The 17,965-nt window shown below is 46.3% G+C and overlaps 1 protein-coding gene across 1 annotated transcript; it reads right to left on the minus strand.

Moving 5' to 3' along the window:
* Window positions 1–1,629: 1,629 nt before the first annotated feature.
* LOC139163539 (matrix metalloproteinase-9-like) lies at window positions 1,630–17,758 on the minus strand. The gene is made up of 13 exons (XM_070744371.1): window positions 17,482–17,758; window positions 16,869–17,098; window positions 16,524–16,678; window positions 13,998–14,129; window positions 13,733–13,906; window positions 11,639–11,812; window positions 11,238–11,411; window positions 10,018–10,173; window positions 9,104–9,290; window positions 8,849–9,003; window positions 8,564–8,714; window positions 8,160–8,263; window positions 1,630–2,237 (listed from the first exon to the last, which is right to left on the minus strand). The coding sequence occupies exons 1-13, from the start codon at window positions 17,638–17,640 to the stop codon at window positions 2,128–2,130; spliced, it is 2,061 nt and encodes a 686-aa protein (XP_070600472.1). The 5' UTR covers window positions 17,641–17,758; the 3' UTR covers window positions 1,630–2,127.
* Between the last annotated feature and the right edge of the window lie 207 nt (window positions 17,759–17,965).

The raw sequence follows: 17,965 nt of genomic DNA on the forward strand, positions 1-17,965 counted from the left end.
ATTTGGTTTTAATTTAATCTCAATGGGAGGGATATCTCTCTCCCCCCCCCCCCATTTCCTTTAGCTGTCCAGGCTATACGGTCAATCTGTTCTTCTACTTCTTCAGTTTAAACATACACTCGTGTGTATTCAGGTTGAAATTGAATGGATATTTGTAACCTGGTCATCATGTCTCATCCTAATATGTTAATTCCTGCTGAAGGGATGTATAAGAAAACCACTCTGGCTATTTTATGATCTTCATATTGTACTTCAATAGGTAATAATTGTTGTACTCCTACTCCAGTTCCACCCACTCCAGTTACTTGTGGCCCTATTCTATTAGGGTCAATTTGAAGAGAGGGGGTTAGATGACTCATGGAGGAGTGTGAATCTCTGATATCCACTAGGAAAGGTAAAATCTCTTCACCCACCTTTAGATTCATCAAGGGTTCCTGGCAGGCCATTATAATCAGAGATCCCTGACACCCCTAATATTGGGCTGATCTATTACATCCATCTCCCTCCATCATCCTATTCACCTGCTCAATCTTCCTTTGGTTCAGGCATTCTCTTGTGAAATGTCCCAACTCTCTACACTTAAAACAATCTCTTCGAGTGAGTCCATAATTGGATCCCATACCACCTCGTTGTCTCCAGAAAGTACTCGGAAAACCTCTTCAGGAATTCCCCCCCCCCCAATTCCCTCTACCTCTCTAGCCAAAATTCCCTCCACGTCCTCCTCCTCTGGTTCCTGTAAGAACCTTATTAGGAATCCCTGTCACTGCCGTCTTCATTTCCTCCACCAATTTTGTCCTAGCCTCATTCTGTTTCTTTGTTTCCTACAGCAGGGCTGTCCGAACCCCCATCTTCTTCTTCTGGACCTCAGCTTCCCAATTCACAGAAACCTCTTGAGCCCTTTTAAGAAGGGCATCCAAACTTAGGGTTCCCCAATTCATTTTCTGAAGTTTCGCCTATATGCCAGGACTTGAATTTACTACAAATTGCACCTTCACATTTCCCTCATAATAATAATAATTTATTGGATTTGTATGCCGCCCCTCTCCGTAGACGCGGGGCAGCTAACAACAATGATAAAAACAGCATGTGACAATCCAATAATAAAACAACTAAAAACCCTTATTATAAAACCAAACCTACACACAAACATACCATGCATAACTTGTAATGGCCTAGGGGAAAGGAATATCTCAACTCCCCCATGCCTGGTGGTATAAATGAGTCTTGAGTAGTTTACGAAAGTAGTTTATGAACCCTCTCATGTTCCTCTGCATCTGAATCTATCCCTCCATATTTACAGAAAGCCTCCTTGTGTCTTCTAAGAAATTCTATGGGACCCTCACCTTTATCCTGAGTAACCTGATGAGCTACCTTTATATTATGGGGTTTGGGAACCCCTATGTTCATTCCAGCCATTAGGCATTCTCTCACTTGAGTCATTTCCTGTCTATCTGATGACACGTTAAGGTCCCAGGTGGGTTTGACTTCCGGGACTATGTCTCCCCTTCCCAATTGCTGTGGAGGATGGTCTTTATCATATTTTTCCTGAGCTGCTTTATAAATCATGTTTCCTTCTTCATGAAACTACTAATCAATCACCAAAGGAGAGTTCACACAATGGTCACACAGTTTTATGTACAAAACTTTAATTTTTAAAATATCCAGCTCTCACAGACAAGAGGAAGCAAAGTGGGGGTGTCAGATGACAGACCCCACTCCAATCACAAATAGATGCAAAGCTGTGAAGACCCCCCTCCTCCCCCAAAGTCACCCTCCTCCTCCCCTCTCTGCTTCCTGAGCAAGTGATAGCAAGCGATCCTGAGCAATTTGATAAAATAAAATAAAAAATAATAATTGATAAATAGAGGTGCTTGGGGGGAGGGCTTGTGGCCGGAGCTTTCCACTCCATTCAGTGGATCTGGGGGGCACAGCTGAGAACTCTCCCCCTCACTTCAGTCCCTCCCTCTCCCTGACAAGTCTTCTGGGACCCATAGGAGGCCCAAGGGCCAGGGCAGCATTTGGCCCACTAATCAGAGAGGCTGCCCCATCGGCTGGCCAGCCAAGGAGAGGCTGAAGCTGCATCCAGAGGCATTCTGAAGCAGAGTCCAAGTGGGGCGTGGTCGTCTCTCACTGTTCAGGGCACTTCAGGATGTCCTGCTTGAAGTAGCCCACCCGGGTCACCTGGTAGCGGGGGCTCATTTGCCAGCAGAAGGGGTGACGGCAGAAGTGGAACCTCCCTGGAAGAGGGGAAACGGATGATGGTTAAGGTAAGCGGAGGGCACTGTGGTGTTAGTGGGGGGGGGGGGGTTTAGAGGTCGCTTCCTAGGTCCCTGCCTTGTGGGGTACCTCAGGGGTTGGTCCTCTCCCCCCTGCTGTTTAATATCTACATTAAACCACTAGGTGGGATCATCCGAGGGCACGGGGTCGGTTACCATCAATATACTGATGATAGTAAGCTATATATCTCCACCCTGTGTCCACTCAGTAAATCAGTGGAAGTGATGTGCCAGTGTCTGGAGGCTGTCAGGGTCTGGATGGGTGCCAACAGGCTCAAACTCAATCCTGACAAGACGGAGTGACTGTGAGTACTGTCCCCCCCCAGGACACATCCATCTGTCCATCCACCACTCGGGGGGGATCACTGACCCCCTCAGAGAGGGTTCACAACTTGGGCATCCTCCTCGATTCACAGCTGACTTTAGAACACCATCTTTTGGCTGTGGCGAGATTGACGTTCACCCAGGTTTGCCTGGTGCACCAGTTGCGGCCCTATTTGGACAGGGAGGCTTTGCTCATGGTCACTCGTGTCCTTATCACTTCAAGGTTCGACTTCTGCAATGCTCTCTACATGGGGCTACCTCTGAAGATATAAAAAAAAGTAATCGGAACTTATTGCTAAATACTAAAATGGGAAATATGTATGCTGCATTAGCAGATCAAAGGAAAAGAGGAGTAGCAATGTATGTTGAGAGTTCTATAAATTCCAAACAATTATTTAGTGACAACGAAGGTAGAATTTTGATTGTCCAGGTAAATATTGAACCTAGACCTCTTGCTATTGTTTCTATATATGCCCCAAATGATGATCAAATTGCATTTTATAAAAAACTACATCAAAAAATTATAGAGTTAAATTTGGAAAATATGATAATTATTGGAGATTTTAATGCCATAACAAATAGGCAATTAGACCACTCGGGGGAGAAGAAAAATAGTAAAAAGAAAAAAAAGAATTTACTACCCTCCACTTTTCAAAAAATGAAAGCAGAATTATTACTGAATGATATCTGGAGGGAAAGGCATCCCCAAAGAAGGCAATATACTTTTTACTCAAACCCCCACAAAATTTGGACTAGAATAGATATGGTGTGGGCTCCTAAAACAACAGTAGAGTATATACAAGCGGTGGAAATAGATGTTAATACTTGGGCGGACCATAACCCAGTTATAGTCTATATGAGAAATAGTAAAAAGCATTACAACTGGCAAATGAATAGAAATATTTTGAAAGAGAAAGAATATAAAGAATGGATTGAAAAGGAATTAAAAATATTTTTTGAAATTAATAAAAATACAGATACTACTCCCCAAAATTTATGGGACGCAACTAAAGCATACATAAGAGGATTAACAATATCTTACACAGCAAAATACAACAAAGAAAAGAAAAGAAAATATGAACAATTAACGAATGAATTAAAACAATTAGAATTTATATCACAACAAAATATGAAAAATAAGGATTTGGAAAAAAAAAATTTAATCAAACATAAAATTAGACTGGAAGAACAAAACCAGATACTGGAAAAAATAAAAAGAGCTAAGCAACAATATTTTGAACATGCCAATAAACCAGGTAGATGGTTAGCATATAAACTGAGAAAACAGAGACAATCTAAATTAATTAAATATTTAGAAGACAAAGATGGAACAATAAAATATGACACAGAAGGAAAAGCAAATATAGTACAAAAGTTTTTTAAAGAATTGTATAAAGATGATAATATTGAGGAAGATGAAGTATTTAAATACTTAGAAAGTTCAGAGTTACCACAATTAACAGAAGAACAACAGGAGAGGATGGAGAGTCCCATAACAATGGAAGAACTCCTTATAACTATTAAAAAGCAAAAAAATAACAAAGCCACAGGACCAGATGCTATCCCAGCAGAGTGGTATAAAATAGAAAATGAAACATTAATAAATAATATGTTGCAAATCTTTAATGAATGCAGGTTAGATGGTAAAATTCCTAAATCATGGTCTGAATCTTTGATAACTTTAATTCATAAATCGGACACAGCAAAGGAAAAAATTAAAAACTATAGACCAATATCATTATTAAATGTAGACTATAAAATATTTATTGCAATATACGCAGATAGGTTGAAAACGGTAATAAATAGTAAAATCCACTCAGACCAAAATGGTTTCCTGCCAGGCAGACAAATTAAAAATAACCTTAGAACAATTATTAATGTATTAGAATATTATGAGCAACATCCAGATAAAACATTATCATTAATGTTCTTAGATGCTCAAAAAGCCTTTGATAATGTTAATTGGACATTTATAAAAATGCAACTAAATAAAATGAGATTTGGCCCTAAATTTGTTAATTTAATAGACGCTATCTATTCAGAACAAACAACAAAAATCATATTAAATAATGAGCAATTGGAAGCGTTTAAAATAAATAAAGGAGTTCGACAAGGATGTCCTATTTCGCCCCTCCTGTTTATTATGACTTTAGAAACACTATTAATAAAAATAAGAGCAGATTCAAAGATAAAAGGGTTAACAGTTGGAAAAGAGATATATAAAGTCTAGGCGTTTGCAGATGATTTGACCTTTATAATGGAAGATCCGATAGTTACAGCACCAAGATTAATCCAGACAATAGAATAATATGGTAAGGTAGCAGGTTTGAAAATAAATAAAAATAAAACACAATTTATAACAAAAAACATGAATAAATCACAAGAAAGCAATTTAGAATGTATTACTGGAATACAAATAGTTAAAAAAGTAAAGTACTTGGGAATATGGCTAACAGCCAAAACAATAACATTAAAAAATGATAATTATATAAAATTAATTAATGAAATTAAAAAGGATTTAGAAATATGGAATAACTTAAAAATATCTTTTCTGGGAAGAATTGCCACAATTAAGATGAATATCTTACCTAAGGTTTTATTTTTATTTCAAGTGATCCCAATAAATCCAGGGGCAAATTTTTTAAAAAATTTAACAAATATGGTTAGAAAATTTCTATGGCAAGGCAAAAAGGCAAGAATTAAGATAAACATGTTAGAAGATATAAAAGAGAGGGGAGGTTTTGCCCTCCCAAATTGGAAATTATATTACCAGGCAGCCGCCTTAACATGGATTAAAAATTGGATAACCCTAGAGGACACGAGAACATTAAAATTGGAAGGACATGATCTTATGCTTGGCTGGCATGCCTTTGTTTGGTACAATAAAGACAAAAATCATTCTTATTTTAAAAGACATACACTAAGAAAATACTTATTTGATGTATGGAAAGATATAAAGAAAAACCACTTCTTAACAATTCCGGACTGGGTTGCCCCATTAGATGCAATAATACATCCAAATTCTATTAAGGATACAAGAATAATAAGATATAAAGATTTGTTAGATGATCAAATGAAATTAAAAACTAGAATTAAATTACAAGACAAAGGGATACAAATCGATTGGTGGCACTATGCACAGATTAGATCTAGATACCAGAAAGACAGTATACTTTATATATTTAATAGAAATAAAAATCTATTAAGTGATTTAATTACCAAAAATCAAAACAGGGTAATTGGGAAAATATACAAATACTTGATTGCCCACAAGAATATTGATTTAACATTAAAAGATAGTATGATACTGTGGTGTAGAAATATAGGTAAAGAAATAGATTTAGACACATGGGAGAAAGTTTGGATGCACAATTGGAAGATGACAAAATCAGTTTCTTTAAAAGAGAATCAAATTAAAATGTTCTATAGATGGCATCTCCTACTATGTAGAATAGCAAAAATGTTTCCCAAGACATCACCTTTGTGTTGGAAATGTAAGAAAGAAATAGGATCCTACTACCACCAATGGTGGACATGTAATAAAGCTAAAATGTACTGGAGAATGATAGAGAAAATTACAAAAGAGATTACAAAGCAAAACATAGAAATTACCCCGGAGTTTTGTTTACTAGGAATTACCAACCAAAATTACAAAAAAGAAATTTTATACTTAATCATACATATTTTTACAGCGGCAAGGATTATTTACGCGCAAAATTGGAAAGGGGGAAATATCCCCAAAGAAGAGGAAGTTATCACAAAAATATTAGATTGCGCGGAGATGGATATGATGACAAGACGCTTAAATGATCAAGACGAAACGAAATTTTATGAAACATGGAACAATGTTTATGTATGGATAGATAAGAAAAAAACAACAACAACAGAAGATTAATAATAAGTATAGATGTTTTGGTTTAAATCTTTTTTTTCTTTTATTAAGAATAATATTAGAATTAGTTTATATACATAGAATTGATAAGATTGTTTGGTTTTATATTAGTTATAATTATCTTTCTTTTTTATAATATCACTTTTTCCTTATTAGATATTTTGTATTAGTAGTATTGAAATATGCATTTAACTATGTATTCCTTTTTCTGTATCTGCATTTATACTTTTGAGAGAAGTGGGGAAGATACATCCCCACATTTTATGTTGAATGTTTGTAAGTCTGTGTGTTATTTTAAGAAAATTAATAAAAAAATATTGGAAAAAAAAAAAGAGCGTTCGGAAACTGCAAATTGTGCAGAACGCAGCCGGGCGAGTAGTCTGGGCTTCCCAGACATTTACCTGTCTCTCCAACACTCAAAGGATTGGTTATGACCTATGAAGCCCTACATGGCATCAGGCCAGAATACCTACGGGACCACCTCTTGCCTCATGAATCCCAGTAACCAGTTAGGTCCCACAGAGTCGGCCTTCTCCATCTCCCGTCAACTAGACAATGACGGTTGGCAGGACCTTCAGGAAGAGCCTTCTCTGTGGGGGGCCCGGTCCTCTGGAATTAGCTTTCCCGGGAGATCCGTATTGCCCCCACCCTTCTTGCCTTCTGCAAGAGTCCCAGGACTCATTAATGTCGCCAGGCCTAGGGCAATTAGATTCTTGCCCCCTGGCTGATGAATGGACTGAGAGAAACAGATTGAATCAGAAGGACTGGTTTTTTTAGGGGTTGTAGTTTTAGATTACAGTAATACCTCCTCTTACGAACCTAACTGGTTCCCGGGGGGAGGTTCATAAGGCAAAACATTCATAAGACGAAACATTGTTTCCCATAGGAAACAATGTAAAATGAATTAATGCGTACAACGAAAAAACCCCGCAAAAAACCACCACCGCCCGGCTGTCACCTTTTGAAACAGCCGGGCGCTTCTCAGTTTTCTCCGAAACCCGGAAGTTCAGGTTTGGCGTTCGGGTTCAGGGTGGCGGGGCTTCTCAGCGGCCTCCTGAACCTGAACTTTTGCCGAACTTCCGGGTTTGGCATTCGGGAGGCCACCGAGAAGTCCCCCCGCCCGGCTGTCATCTTTTGAAACAGCCGGGGGGCTTCTCGGCGGCCTCCCAAATGCCAAACCCGGAGGTTTAGGTTTGGCGTTCGGGTTCAGGAGGATGCCGAGAAGCCCCCTGGCTGTTTCAAAAAGCGACAGCCAGGCGGGGGGGCTTCTCGTAAACAGCGGCGGGTTCGTAAGACGGAAAAAATTCGTAAGAAGAGGCAAAAAATTTCCGAACCCCGGGTTCGTATCTCGGGTTGTTCGTATGGTGAGGGGTTCGTATCATGAGGTACCACTGTATATATTTAATTAATTGGACCCAAAATGTTATGTATTGTTTTATTGTATGTCGTGAGCCTCCCTGAGTCCTCAGAGATGGACGGCATAAAAGTCCAATAAATAAATAGATAGATAAATGAATCTGTCTTCTGCAGCCCCAAAAGAGGAATCCCACCCACCTACTGCTGCTTGTGGGACCAGGGAGGAATGTCTGAGGCTGCCCGCTTGCATGACAGAGGCCCCCTGTAGAGGACCCATGAAGGGGGGATGTCCCCCCTCCTGCCCCTCTTACCTTTGTGCTGGAAGACCAGGTTAGCATCAGTGGGGACCCCAGGAAAGAGGCTGTCAATGTAGTGGGGGTACTCCTTGTCCACCTGCTCCTTCTTCACATCCAGCCTAGTTGGGGACGAGGAGAAAAAAGCTAGCAAGGACCCACCAGGTGCCCTCTAGATGCCCCCGAGGGCACCTCTACCTGTGCAGAGATGGGTAACCCAAGCTCTGCTTTCTTTCTCCCCCCAGCGCAGAGAGCCAGGACAAACCAGGCAAAGTAGCCATGGGAGGGGAGCTCAGGCCAAAGGGGCTGGGGGCTGGCATTCCCTGGGGATGCCGCTGCCTGGGGCTCCTGGAGGCCGAGCCGCTCCGTCCCATCACCCAGCCTTTGGCTCCCATGTTGTGGCCCCCTCCTGGGCCACGTACCTCCAGAACTGATCTCCGCTGAAGAGCAGGGCCTTCCCCCTCTTCCGTGTCAGGCTCCCCACAATCTTGTGCACGTCTCTCCCGATGCCCAGCTTCTCAAGGCTCCGAGGGCCAATGACCCGGGCCCCCTGGTACACCCAGAAGCTCTGGCCTGCCAAAGGAAAGGGGGTTGGCTGAGCAGGGGCCACTCCCTGGGAAGAGGAGCCGGCTTTGAGGGCCCTCCACGTAGAGAGAGCCGGGGGGCTGCCCCCATAAGGGCCCTTTGTGTGGGGAGGGGGGATTCACCTGAGAAGAAGAAGAGCCTCTTGGTCAGAGGGTCCTGGAAAGCCGCGTCAATCACATCTGGGAGGGCTGGCCAGGTGCTCTGGATCCGCAGGGGGCCCTCCAGGAGGTCAACCTTCCTGGGGCCCAGTCCGGTGCCCGACATTTTCCAGTATTGCCTGCGCAGGAAAGGCAGCTCAGCCTGGCCTCAGTTTCCCCTGCGGTGCCCATGGGTGCAGGCAGACCCAGGTCCAGCCCCCCTCCTGCCTTGCCTCTCACCCATCCTTGAAGAAGTGCAGCGCCTTCTGGATCTCGCCCACCCCGTTGAAGGTCTCCACCTGGCAGGCCCTGCTCCGGCCATCCACGGCAGGTGTCTCGGTCACGTAAGAGTCATCATCGTCCTCGGCTTCGGTGGGGGCCTGAGAAGGGGGGATGGGCACTGTGGGCTGTGGGCCCGATCCTTCGCCTAGTGGTGGGGGAGAGAAGGAGGAGCCTATGAGTCCTATGTACATAACTGGTTGGGTTTGGCAATATATAAAAAAACTATCAATGTATGTTTAAATGAATTATAATGCCATAGCTTTAAGAGGTAGCACCACAGTTAGCCACAAGAGGGAGACAGAAGCATCTCTCCCTCCCTCCCTCTCTCTCTCTCTGAACATGTAAGATATAGTATTGTATATGTGTTGACTGATTTAACCGTAAGTAATATTTACACACTTCATGTATCTGGTTATCAGCACCACTACTCATATCTCTGGACCATCCACTGGATATCTGCCCCCTCCACGTTTCCTCTGTGCATCCTTGCTAACTCCAGGGTTACTCTGCGCACTTAACAGAGCAACACAAACATCAGGGGTCCAGATTTGGGGGTGGGAGGAGACGGCAGAAAAGTCCCTGCCCTAGTGCAGAAACAGCTCAAGAATGGAGCCAAGGAGGTGGGGAGGGTCTCCTTCGAGGGTGGGGATTGCTAGTGGACCTCCAGGGGTCCCTCCACATCATGGTAAATGAACATGGGCTTCATGTTGTCCATGGAAGGGGCTTCCAGACCAGGGTCACTCAGGACACAGTGTGTGAACAGGACCTTCCAGCCCAGAGCCCCCCCGATTCCTTCGAGAGCTTCCCAGGCAGGGCCACGTGGCTGCCTGATTCAACCCCCCCAGCAGCCCCCACACACACCTCCTGCTCACCGTAGAGATACTGGATTCCTTCGATGTCGTCCGCATGCAGCTGGAAGTCAGCCAGGTAAGTGTACATGGGGAACATCAGGGCTTCCCGGATGCTGGAATGCTCCAGGCCGAGCGCATGGCCGAACTCATGTGCCGCAACCAGGAAGAGGCTGTAACCTGGGGGTTCGAAGCGACAGCAGAGGGTATTCATTCATTCATTCATTCATTCATTCATTCATTCATTCATTCATTCATTCATTCATTCATACAAGTTGAAAGGGACCTTGCAGGGCATCTAGTCCAACCCCCTGCTCAAGCAGGAACCCAACACCACCCCAGCCAGATAGACTGATCCAACAGACTCCCATCTAGTCTGGAGGCCTCAACTGGGGCCAACAATCCCTGGGGCCCCTGGGTCATCCTCTCCCCTCACCACCCCTCCCCCTGCTGAGGAAGGCAGCCCTTCCCCTAGGCCACGGGTGGGGAATGTTGGCTCTTCTGTGACATGCGGACTTCAACTCCCAGAACTTTTGAGCTAGCCTGATTGGCTGAGGAATTCTGGGAGTTGAAGTCCACAAGTCATAGGGTGCAGTGATTAGAGTGAGCATTGGTGGCGGAGTGGTTAGAGCGCAGAACTGCAAGATACTTTTGCTGCTAAAATGTCTGGCTCTGAGGCACCGTGCTCGCCTCTCTTTCTTGGCCAAGGGAGCCAGCGTTGTCCAAAGCCTCTTCTGGGGCCATGTGGCCAGCAAAGGGATACGCTAAAAGCGGATCGAATGCCGCTAACTTCCCTCTGAAATGGCACCTATTGATCTACTCACAGTTGCATGCTTTCCATCAGGAGCTGCAGCAAAGGATGGGACCTCACCCTGCCTGTCGCACGGCACTCGGGCCGTCATCTGACAAGCTGAGTGTTGTTCATGGCAGAGCTACTCGTGCCTGGTGGGTGGGTGTGCTGAGCCCCCTCCCCACCAGCTTCCCAGGACTCCGATGAGCAAAGTTCATATGCTTACATGGTGAATGGACTTGTTATCTAAGGAATGCTGCTGAGGCCGAGTTTGTCGCCTTTCCCGACATTGTTTATGTTTAGCTCCGAAGAAGAAAATAGCTCCTTTTCTCTTGTAGTTTAAAATCTGCTTTTCATTATGTGTGCTTATATCAATAAAGAGTTTGATTTATTCACAAAATAAAGGGGTTTTGAGTTGGGGGTTTTGCTCCAGGGGTCGTGGACAGAACAATACCTTGGTCAGGGCAAAAGCCCCACTTCTGGTCTGCGTCATAGTCGCTGGTGGTGGCGCACCAGAGCTTCTCGTCAGTCCGTCCCTCCGCGGTGCAGCTGCTGTACGTCTTGCCCAGGAACTTGAAGGGAAAAGCGCAGGGCTCGCCCTGGGAGTTCCCGCCCATCACGGCCATGTCTGCAGGAGGGGAGGGGAGAGGTCAGCTGTGGCCCCCAGCGGTTGCAACTGACAAGCAGGACTCCGTGAAGGCCCAAAGCTGAAGGTGAGAGCCTCAGGGCTGGTCCGTGGGCTCTGCAGCTGCAGCCCCCTCCCTGGTAATGCCAGGACTGAGGGTGTCCCTGAGCACATGCAGAGAGTTTTCCCCACCCTGCACCCCGTCCTGAATGCCACGTGGTCCCACTTACCGCTATTTGGACAGAAGCCGTATTTCTTGTCCTGGTCAAAGTTGGCGGTGGTTGCGCACCAGCGGTAGCCATCTGTGCGCCCATCGGTGGTGCATCCGTGGTAAGATTTGCCCTCGAAGACGAAGGGGAAGACGCACTTCTCCCCATTGCTGTTCCCATCGAAGGTGAAGAGGACTAGCAAAGCAGCCAGGAAAAAGGGATTCGACCAATAATTCCAGGGAACCAAACTTCCCCCATTGCCTTCCCTGGGGAGGCAGCTCAGCCCCACTTGTTATTTGCTCATTCCTGAAATTTATAGCCACCCAATCACATAAGTGACTCTTAACTAAACAAGAAGCACATTGCTTGAGGGGAGGGACACTTTAAGAAGCCCCGCCCACCAGCTCCTGGTTAGATTGTCATTTGGGGCCTGTTTGCTCCCCCTCCTTTCCCCCCTGGGAGGGACTGTGCAGCTTTCCAAAGCCAGGTGCCCCCTTCTGGCCACCCCTCCATGTCCCCAAATGCCCCATTCTGGCCACCCTTAAGAGCAGGGGTAGCACAGTGGTTAGAGTGCAGCACTGCAGGCTCCTTCAGCTAACTGGTGGCTGTAGCTCAGCAGTTCAAATCTCACCATCAGCTCCAGGTTGACTCAGCCTCCCATCCTTCCCAGGTGGGTCCAACGAGGACCCAGATTGTTGGGGGCAAGAGGCTGACTCTCTGTAAACTGCTTAGAGCGGGCTGTAAAGCTCTGTGACGCGGTATATAAGTCTAAGTGCTTTTGTTATTTAAAAAGAGACTGGTCAACCACTTATCTGAAATAGTCTAGGGCAGGGCCCCTATCAGTGCCCTGTATGTAATTATATTGGGTTACAATACATATAAGCTATGAATGGACAGAAGGAAGAGGGGGGACATGATCGAAACATTTAAATATGTTAAAGGGTTCAATAAGGTTCAGGAGGGAAGTGTTTTTAATAGGAAAGTGAACACAAGAACAAGGGGACACAATCTGAAGTTAGTTGGGGGAGTCTTTGGAGAGGGGTGGCATACAAATCTAATAAATGAATGAAATGAATGAATGAATGAATGAATGAATGAATGAATGAATGAATGAATGAATATCACAAGCAATGTGACAAAATATTATTTTACTAAAAGAGTAGTAGATGCTTGGAACAAACTTCCAGCAGACGTGGTTGGTCAATCCACAGGAACTGAATTGAAACCTGCCTGGGATAAACATAGATCCATCCTAAGATAAAATCCAGGAAATAGTATAAGGGCAGACAAGATGGACCAGGAGGTCTTTTTCTGCCGTCAATCTTCTATGTTTCTATGTTTCTAATGTATGTTTATATGGTATACCTTTAAGAGATGGGTCACAGTTGGCCATGAGAGGGCGCCAACGGAGTTTTGGTTTGGGGGGGGGGTGTCTAGAGTTGTCTGCGGATGTTAACTGGTTTGTATTGGATATTGAGAGTGTATTTGTTATTAGAAGCATAAAGAGATTATTCTACCTCGTTGCTGTATATAATAGATGTTTTTTGTACTGGTTTATGTGTTTGAACAGTCCATTGCTATTACCACTCACACCTAGTACTGTTTTTGAGTTGTTTTGTGTATATATTTTTCCCTAAACAATCTACCAGCCCACAACCCGAGCTCTGTGGACCAGCACTGGGCCGGGCAGGCCAGAGACTGGGATGCACAAACAAACAAAGCCCCATCGGGCAGCACACGAAACCACGGCTCCTCCGGTCCCCTGAGAACCCCCTCTCCACGGAACCGGTCCCTGGTGCCCAAAGGTTGGAGGCCACTGGTCTAGGAGCTCTTGCTTGACCAGAGGGCTGGACTAGCAGTAGCGTTTTAGACTTAGATATCGTTTCCTAGTGGTTTTCCAGCCCTCCCTAAGCAATTGAGTCAACCTTGAGCCGGTGGTGAGATTTGGACTGCTGAACTACAGCTAGCAGTTAGCTGAAGGAGCCTGCAGTGCTGCACTCTAACCACTGAGCCACCCTGGCTGTAGAAGACCTCCGAGGTCTATTCCTATTCTGCCCTGTCCAATCCCATTCCACCACCATCCCCATTCCGTCTTTCCAAGTCCTGGCCACTCACGTTCGCTGGGGCAGAAGCCGTATGTCTTGTCCTGGTCAAAGTTGGGGGTGGTGGCACACCAGGGCAGCCCGTCTTCTCTCCCTTCCGTGGTGCAGGAGGAGTAGCTCTTGCCATCAAAGACGAAGGGGAAGCGGCAGAGAGAGCCGTTGGCGTTGCCAAAGTGGGTCTTCACCACTGCTCAGAGAAGAGAGAGGAGGACCGGGCATCAATGCGGGCAAGGCTCCAGGGCCCAGAGAAGATCCTGCCAAAAAGGGCCCCCACTCACCGACCCCTCTGCCCAGCGTCCAGAGCTCGTCATCATCAAAATGGGCATCCCCGCTGAACCGGTCTTTGCCGGGAGGGAAGGCGTGGGCCAGAAGTCCATCCTTGCCATCAAATGGGTAGCCGTCACCGTGCTCTGTGGGGGGAAAGAGAGGTCACAGCCTGAGCAGGAATTGGGGATGGTGATGATGATGATGATGATGATGAATGGAATGGAATAGAATAGAATAGAATAAGACTCCCGGTTATGACACCACGCTGAAGCTGAGCAGATTATTATTATTATTATTATTATTATTATTATTATTATTATTATTATTGTTGTTGTTGTTGTTGTTGTTGTTGTTGCATTTATTTGTTTGTTTGTTTGATTGATTGATTGATTGAGTTGGAAGGGACCTTGTAGGTCATCTAGTCTAACCCTCTGCTCAGGCAGCATACATGCATACATACATACATACATACATGCATGCATGCATACATACATACATACATACATACATACATACATACATACATGCATACATACATACATACATATGTTTTTCTGTCAAGTCCCCCAGTAGATCCAAACATGGGAGGGGGCCTTTGCCTCCCAGCCCCACTCCAGGGCTCATCCAGACACCAAATCACATTTTTTAAAGAACTGATAAAGAAACAGAGTGGGGCCAGGATAGATCTATTTTGAGGTTTTTAGCTCTTGTCAGCTAGCCATACCCTCATAGGATTCAAACCTGGGTTAATGGTTCTAACCACTAGGCCAGAGACTCTACTCATTTTTATCAGTTGAGCTAGGGGAATTTTTTTTCTGTCAAGTCACCTGGCAGATCCAAACTGATTAATATGGGTAGAGCTTATTGCCTAGTGGTTAGAAACTTTAACCCAGGTTTGAATCCTATGAGGGTATGCCTAGCTGATGAGAGCTAAAAAATCTCAAATAAAGGGAACACTCAAAGAACACGTCCTAGATCAGAATAAATGAAATATTCTCATGGAATACTGTACTTTGTTCTGTACAAAGGTGAATGTGCTGACAACATGTGAAATTGATTGTCAATCGCTGTTGCTTCCTAAGTGGACAGTTTGATCTCACAGAAGTTTGATTTACAATAGAAACATAGAAGATTGACACCAGAAAAAGATCTCCCGATCCATCGAGTCTGCCCTTATACTATTTCCTGTAATTTATCTTAGGATAGATATATGTTTATCCCAGGCGTCTTTAAATTCAGTTACTGTGGATTTACCAACCACTTCTCCTGGAAGTTTGTTCCAAGCATCTACTACTCTTTCAGTCAAATAATATTTTCTCATGTTGCTTCTGATCTTTCCCCTAACTAACTTCAGATTGTGCTTCCTTGTTCTTGTGTTCACTTTCCTATTAAAAACACTTCTGAACTTTATTTAACCCTTTAACATATTTAAATGTTTTGATCATGTCCCCCCTTTCCCTTCTGTCTCCCAGACTATACAGATTGAGTTCATTAAGTCTTTCCTGATACGTTTTATGCTTAAGACCTTCCACCATTTTTGTAGCTCATCTTTGGACCCATTCAATTTTATCCATAACTTCTTGTAGGTGAGGTCTCCAGAACTGAACACAGTATAATTCCAAATGTGGTCTCACCATGCTCTATACAGCAGGATCACAATCTCCTTCTTCCTGCTTGTTATACCTCGGGCTATGCAGCCAAGCATTCTACTTGCTTTCCCTGCTGCCTGACTGCACTGTTCACCCATTTTGAGAGTGTCAGAAATCACGACCCCTAAATCCTTTTCTTCTGAAGTTTTTGCTAACACAGAACTGCCAATACAATACTCAGATTGTGCATTGTTTGATATCTGAAAACATTAAACTGCAGTTTCCATTGCTTTCACCACTTATCTAGTAAAGCTAGATCATTTTCCATATTACAGACCCCTCCAGGAATATCAACCCTATTGCACACTTTAGAGTCATCAGCAAATAGGCAAACCTTCCTTACCAAACCTTCCCCTGTGTCATTCACAAAGATATTAAAAAGAATAGGACCCAGAACAGACCCTTGTAGCACACCGCTTGTAACCTGACTCTGCTCAGAATACTCGCCATTAACAATAACTCTCTGATGTCTACGCTTCAGCCAGCTTGAAATCCACTGAACTATCCAGGGATTAAGTCCAATCTTCACTAATTCATCTATCAGCTCTTTATGTGGAACCACCGTATCAAAGGCTTTGCTGAAGTCAAGATAGGAAATATCCATGGCACAACCTTCATCCAACACCTTTGTGACATAGTCAAAGAAATCAATGAGATTAGTCTGACACGATTTGCCCTCAGTAAAGCCATGCCAGTTTGGGTCCAATAAATTATTGTTTTTTAGGTGCTGATTTATCCTCTTTTTACCCGATTTACTTGGAGTTATATTGTGTTAAGTGTTCTCTTTATTTTTTTGAGCACTGTGTATATATTTCTCCCAAGCTCCCAGACAGATGGGGGAGGGGGTGATCCCAGCTGCCCCCATCTCCACCCTCCCCTCCCCCTCACCTCGAGTTCCAAACCGGATGAGAATGTCCACGTCCACGTCCCCATCCTGCTTGCGGGTGAAGGTGAGGGGCGTCACCTGCCTCCAGACATCGAAGGCTCGGGCGAAGGCGTCTTCGATGATGGAGCCATCCAGGTCAGGGGAATGGTTGACCACCCTGCCCAAGAGCGGAGGAGGCTCAGAGGCTGCCTGGTGCCTTCGAGCAAGCCCCGCCTCCAGCCCCCTCCTCACACACACAAACGCGGCCTTCCCAGGCTGCTGTGTCCCCCCACCAGGAGTCTTGGGGTCCCCTCTGTTTGTAGCCTGAGAGGGGGGCGCGAACCCGCCGAAGGTGCCCACTCGCTCACCGGTACGTGATGTCCGTGTGGTCCCACTTGAGGTCGCCCTCGAAAGTCTGGAAGTGACCCACGTCGGGGACTCCGCAGCGGGGCGCGCGCATGGCAGTGAGGGTGGGGGCGTCCAGCTCCCCTGTTTCCGGCAAGCCCAGCTGCTTCTGCATGGCCTTCAGGGGGGTCTCCAGCTTCACCTGCCCCACCGGGTTGGTCCGCGTCAGGTACCCGTAACGCTGGAGGTAGCGCTGCGGAAACAGAGAGAGAAGCGGGCGCTAGGTGGCGGGATGGGGGCTCTGGGTCAAGCGGCGGGTGGGCCCAGGTGTCGACCCCCAACCCTCCTCCCGGGACCGGATCCCTCGGATCGCCTCCACAGTCCCCGGGAGTCCCTGGCGGGGCTGCCTTCACACAACCTGACCTGGGTCAGGCGAGCGGAGCGCACCGCCACTTAAGGCGCCCGGCGCCAGCGGGGGACTCGAGGCAACCGGGCGCCCCGGAGGGACAGCGGCGCCGCTCTCGCCCTCCAGCCGCGCTCGGGCTCTCTCGGGCTCCGGCGGAGTAGGAAGGCGGGGGGGGGGGCGTAATTCCGTCCAGCGGAGGCGCCGCCAGAGCGCGCAGCTCGGAGACTCACGGAGGCCAGCTCCCGGTCGCTCAGGGGGCTGAGGGCGTCCCCGGGGAAGGTGATGACCATGGGGCCCTTCCCTTCCGTCGGGGCGGCCCGTGAGCAGGGCAGCGGCGGGAGCGCCAGGAGGAGGAGGAGGAGGAGGCCGGCCGGGGCTGGGAGGCTCATGGCTGCGGAGGGTCTCGGGCAGGGCGCGTCTCTCCTTCGTGGGCTCTGCGGGAAGCGCGAAGCTCAGTCGAGCACAGCCGTCTGCAGCCCGACTGCCGGCGGGGCCCTTTATGGTCGGCGGGGAGAGGGGAGGAGACGGGGGGGAGGCTGAGTCAGCCGCGGTCCCTCCCCCGGTGGAAGAGGGGCAGAACCGGCGGGGCGCTGCCCCTTCTCCGCCTGGTCTCACCAGGAAACGCGAAAGGCGGCCGGCACCAGCCAAGGGGTCCAAGAGGGCAGCTGGGCGCTTTTGCCAGGATAGACAACAAAGGAACAAGGAAATAAATCC

This window comes from Erythrolamprus reginae, chromosome 3 (genome assembly GCF_031021105.1).
Source record: "Erythrolamprus reginae isolate rEryReg1 chromosome 3, rEryReg1.hap1, whole genome shotgun sequence".
Lineage (NCBI taxonomy): Eukaryota > Metazoa > Chordata > Lepidosauria > Squamata > Dipsadidae > Erythrolamprus > Erythrolamprus reginae.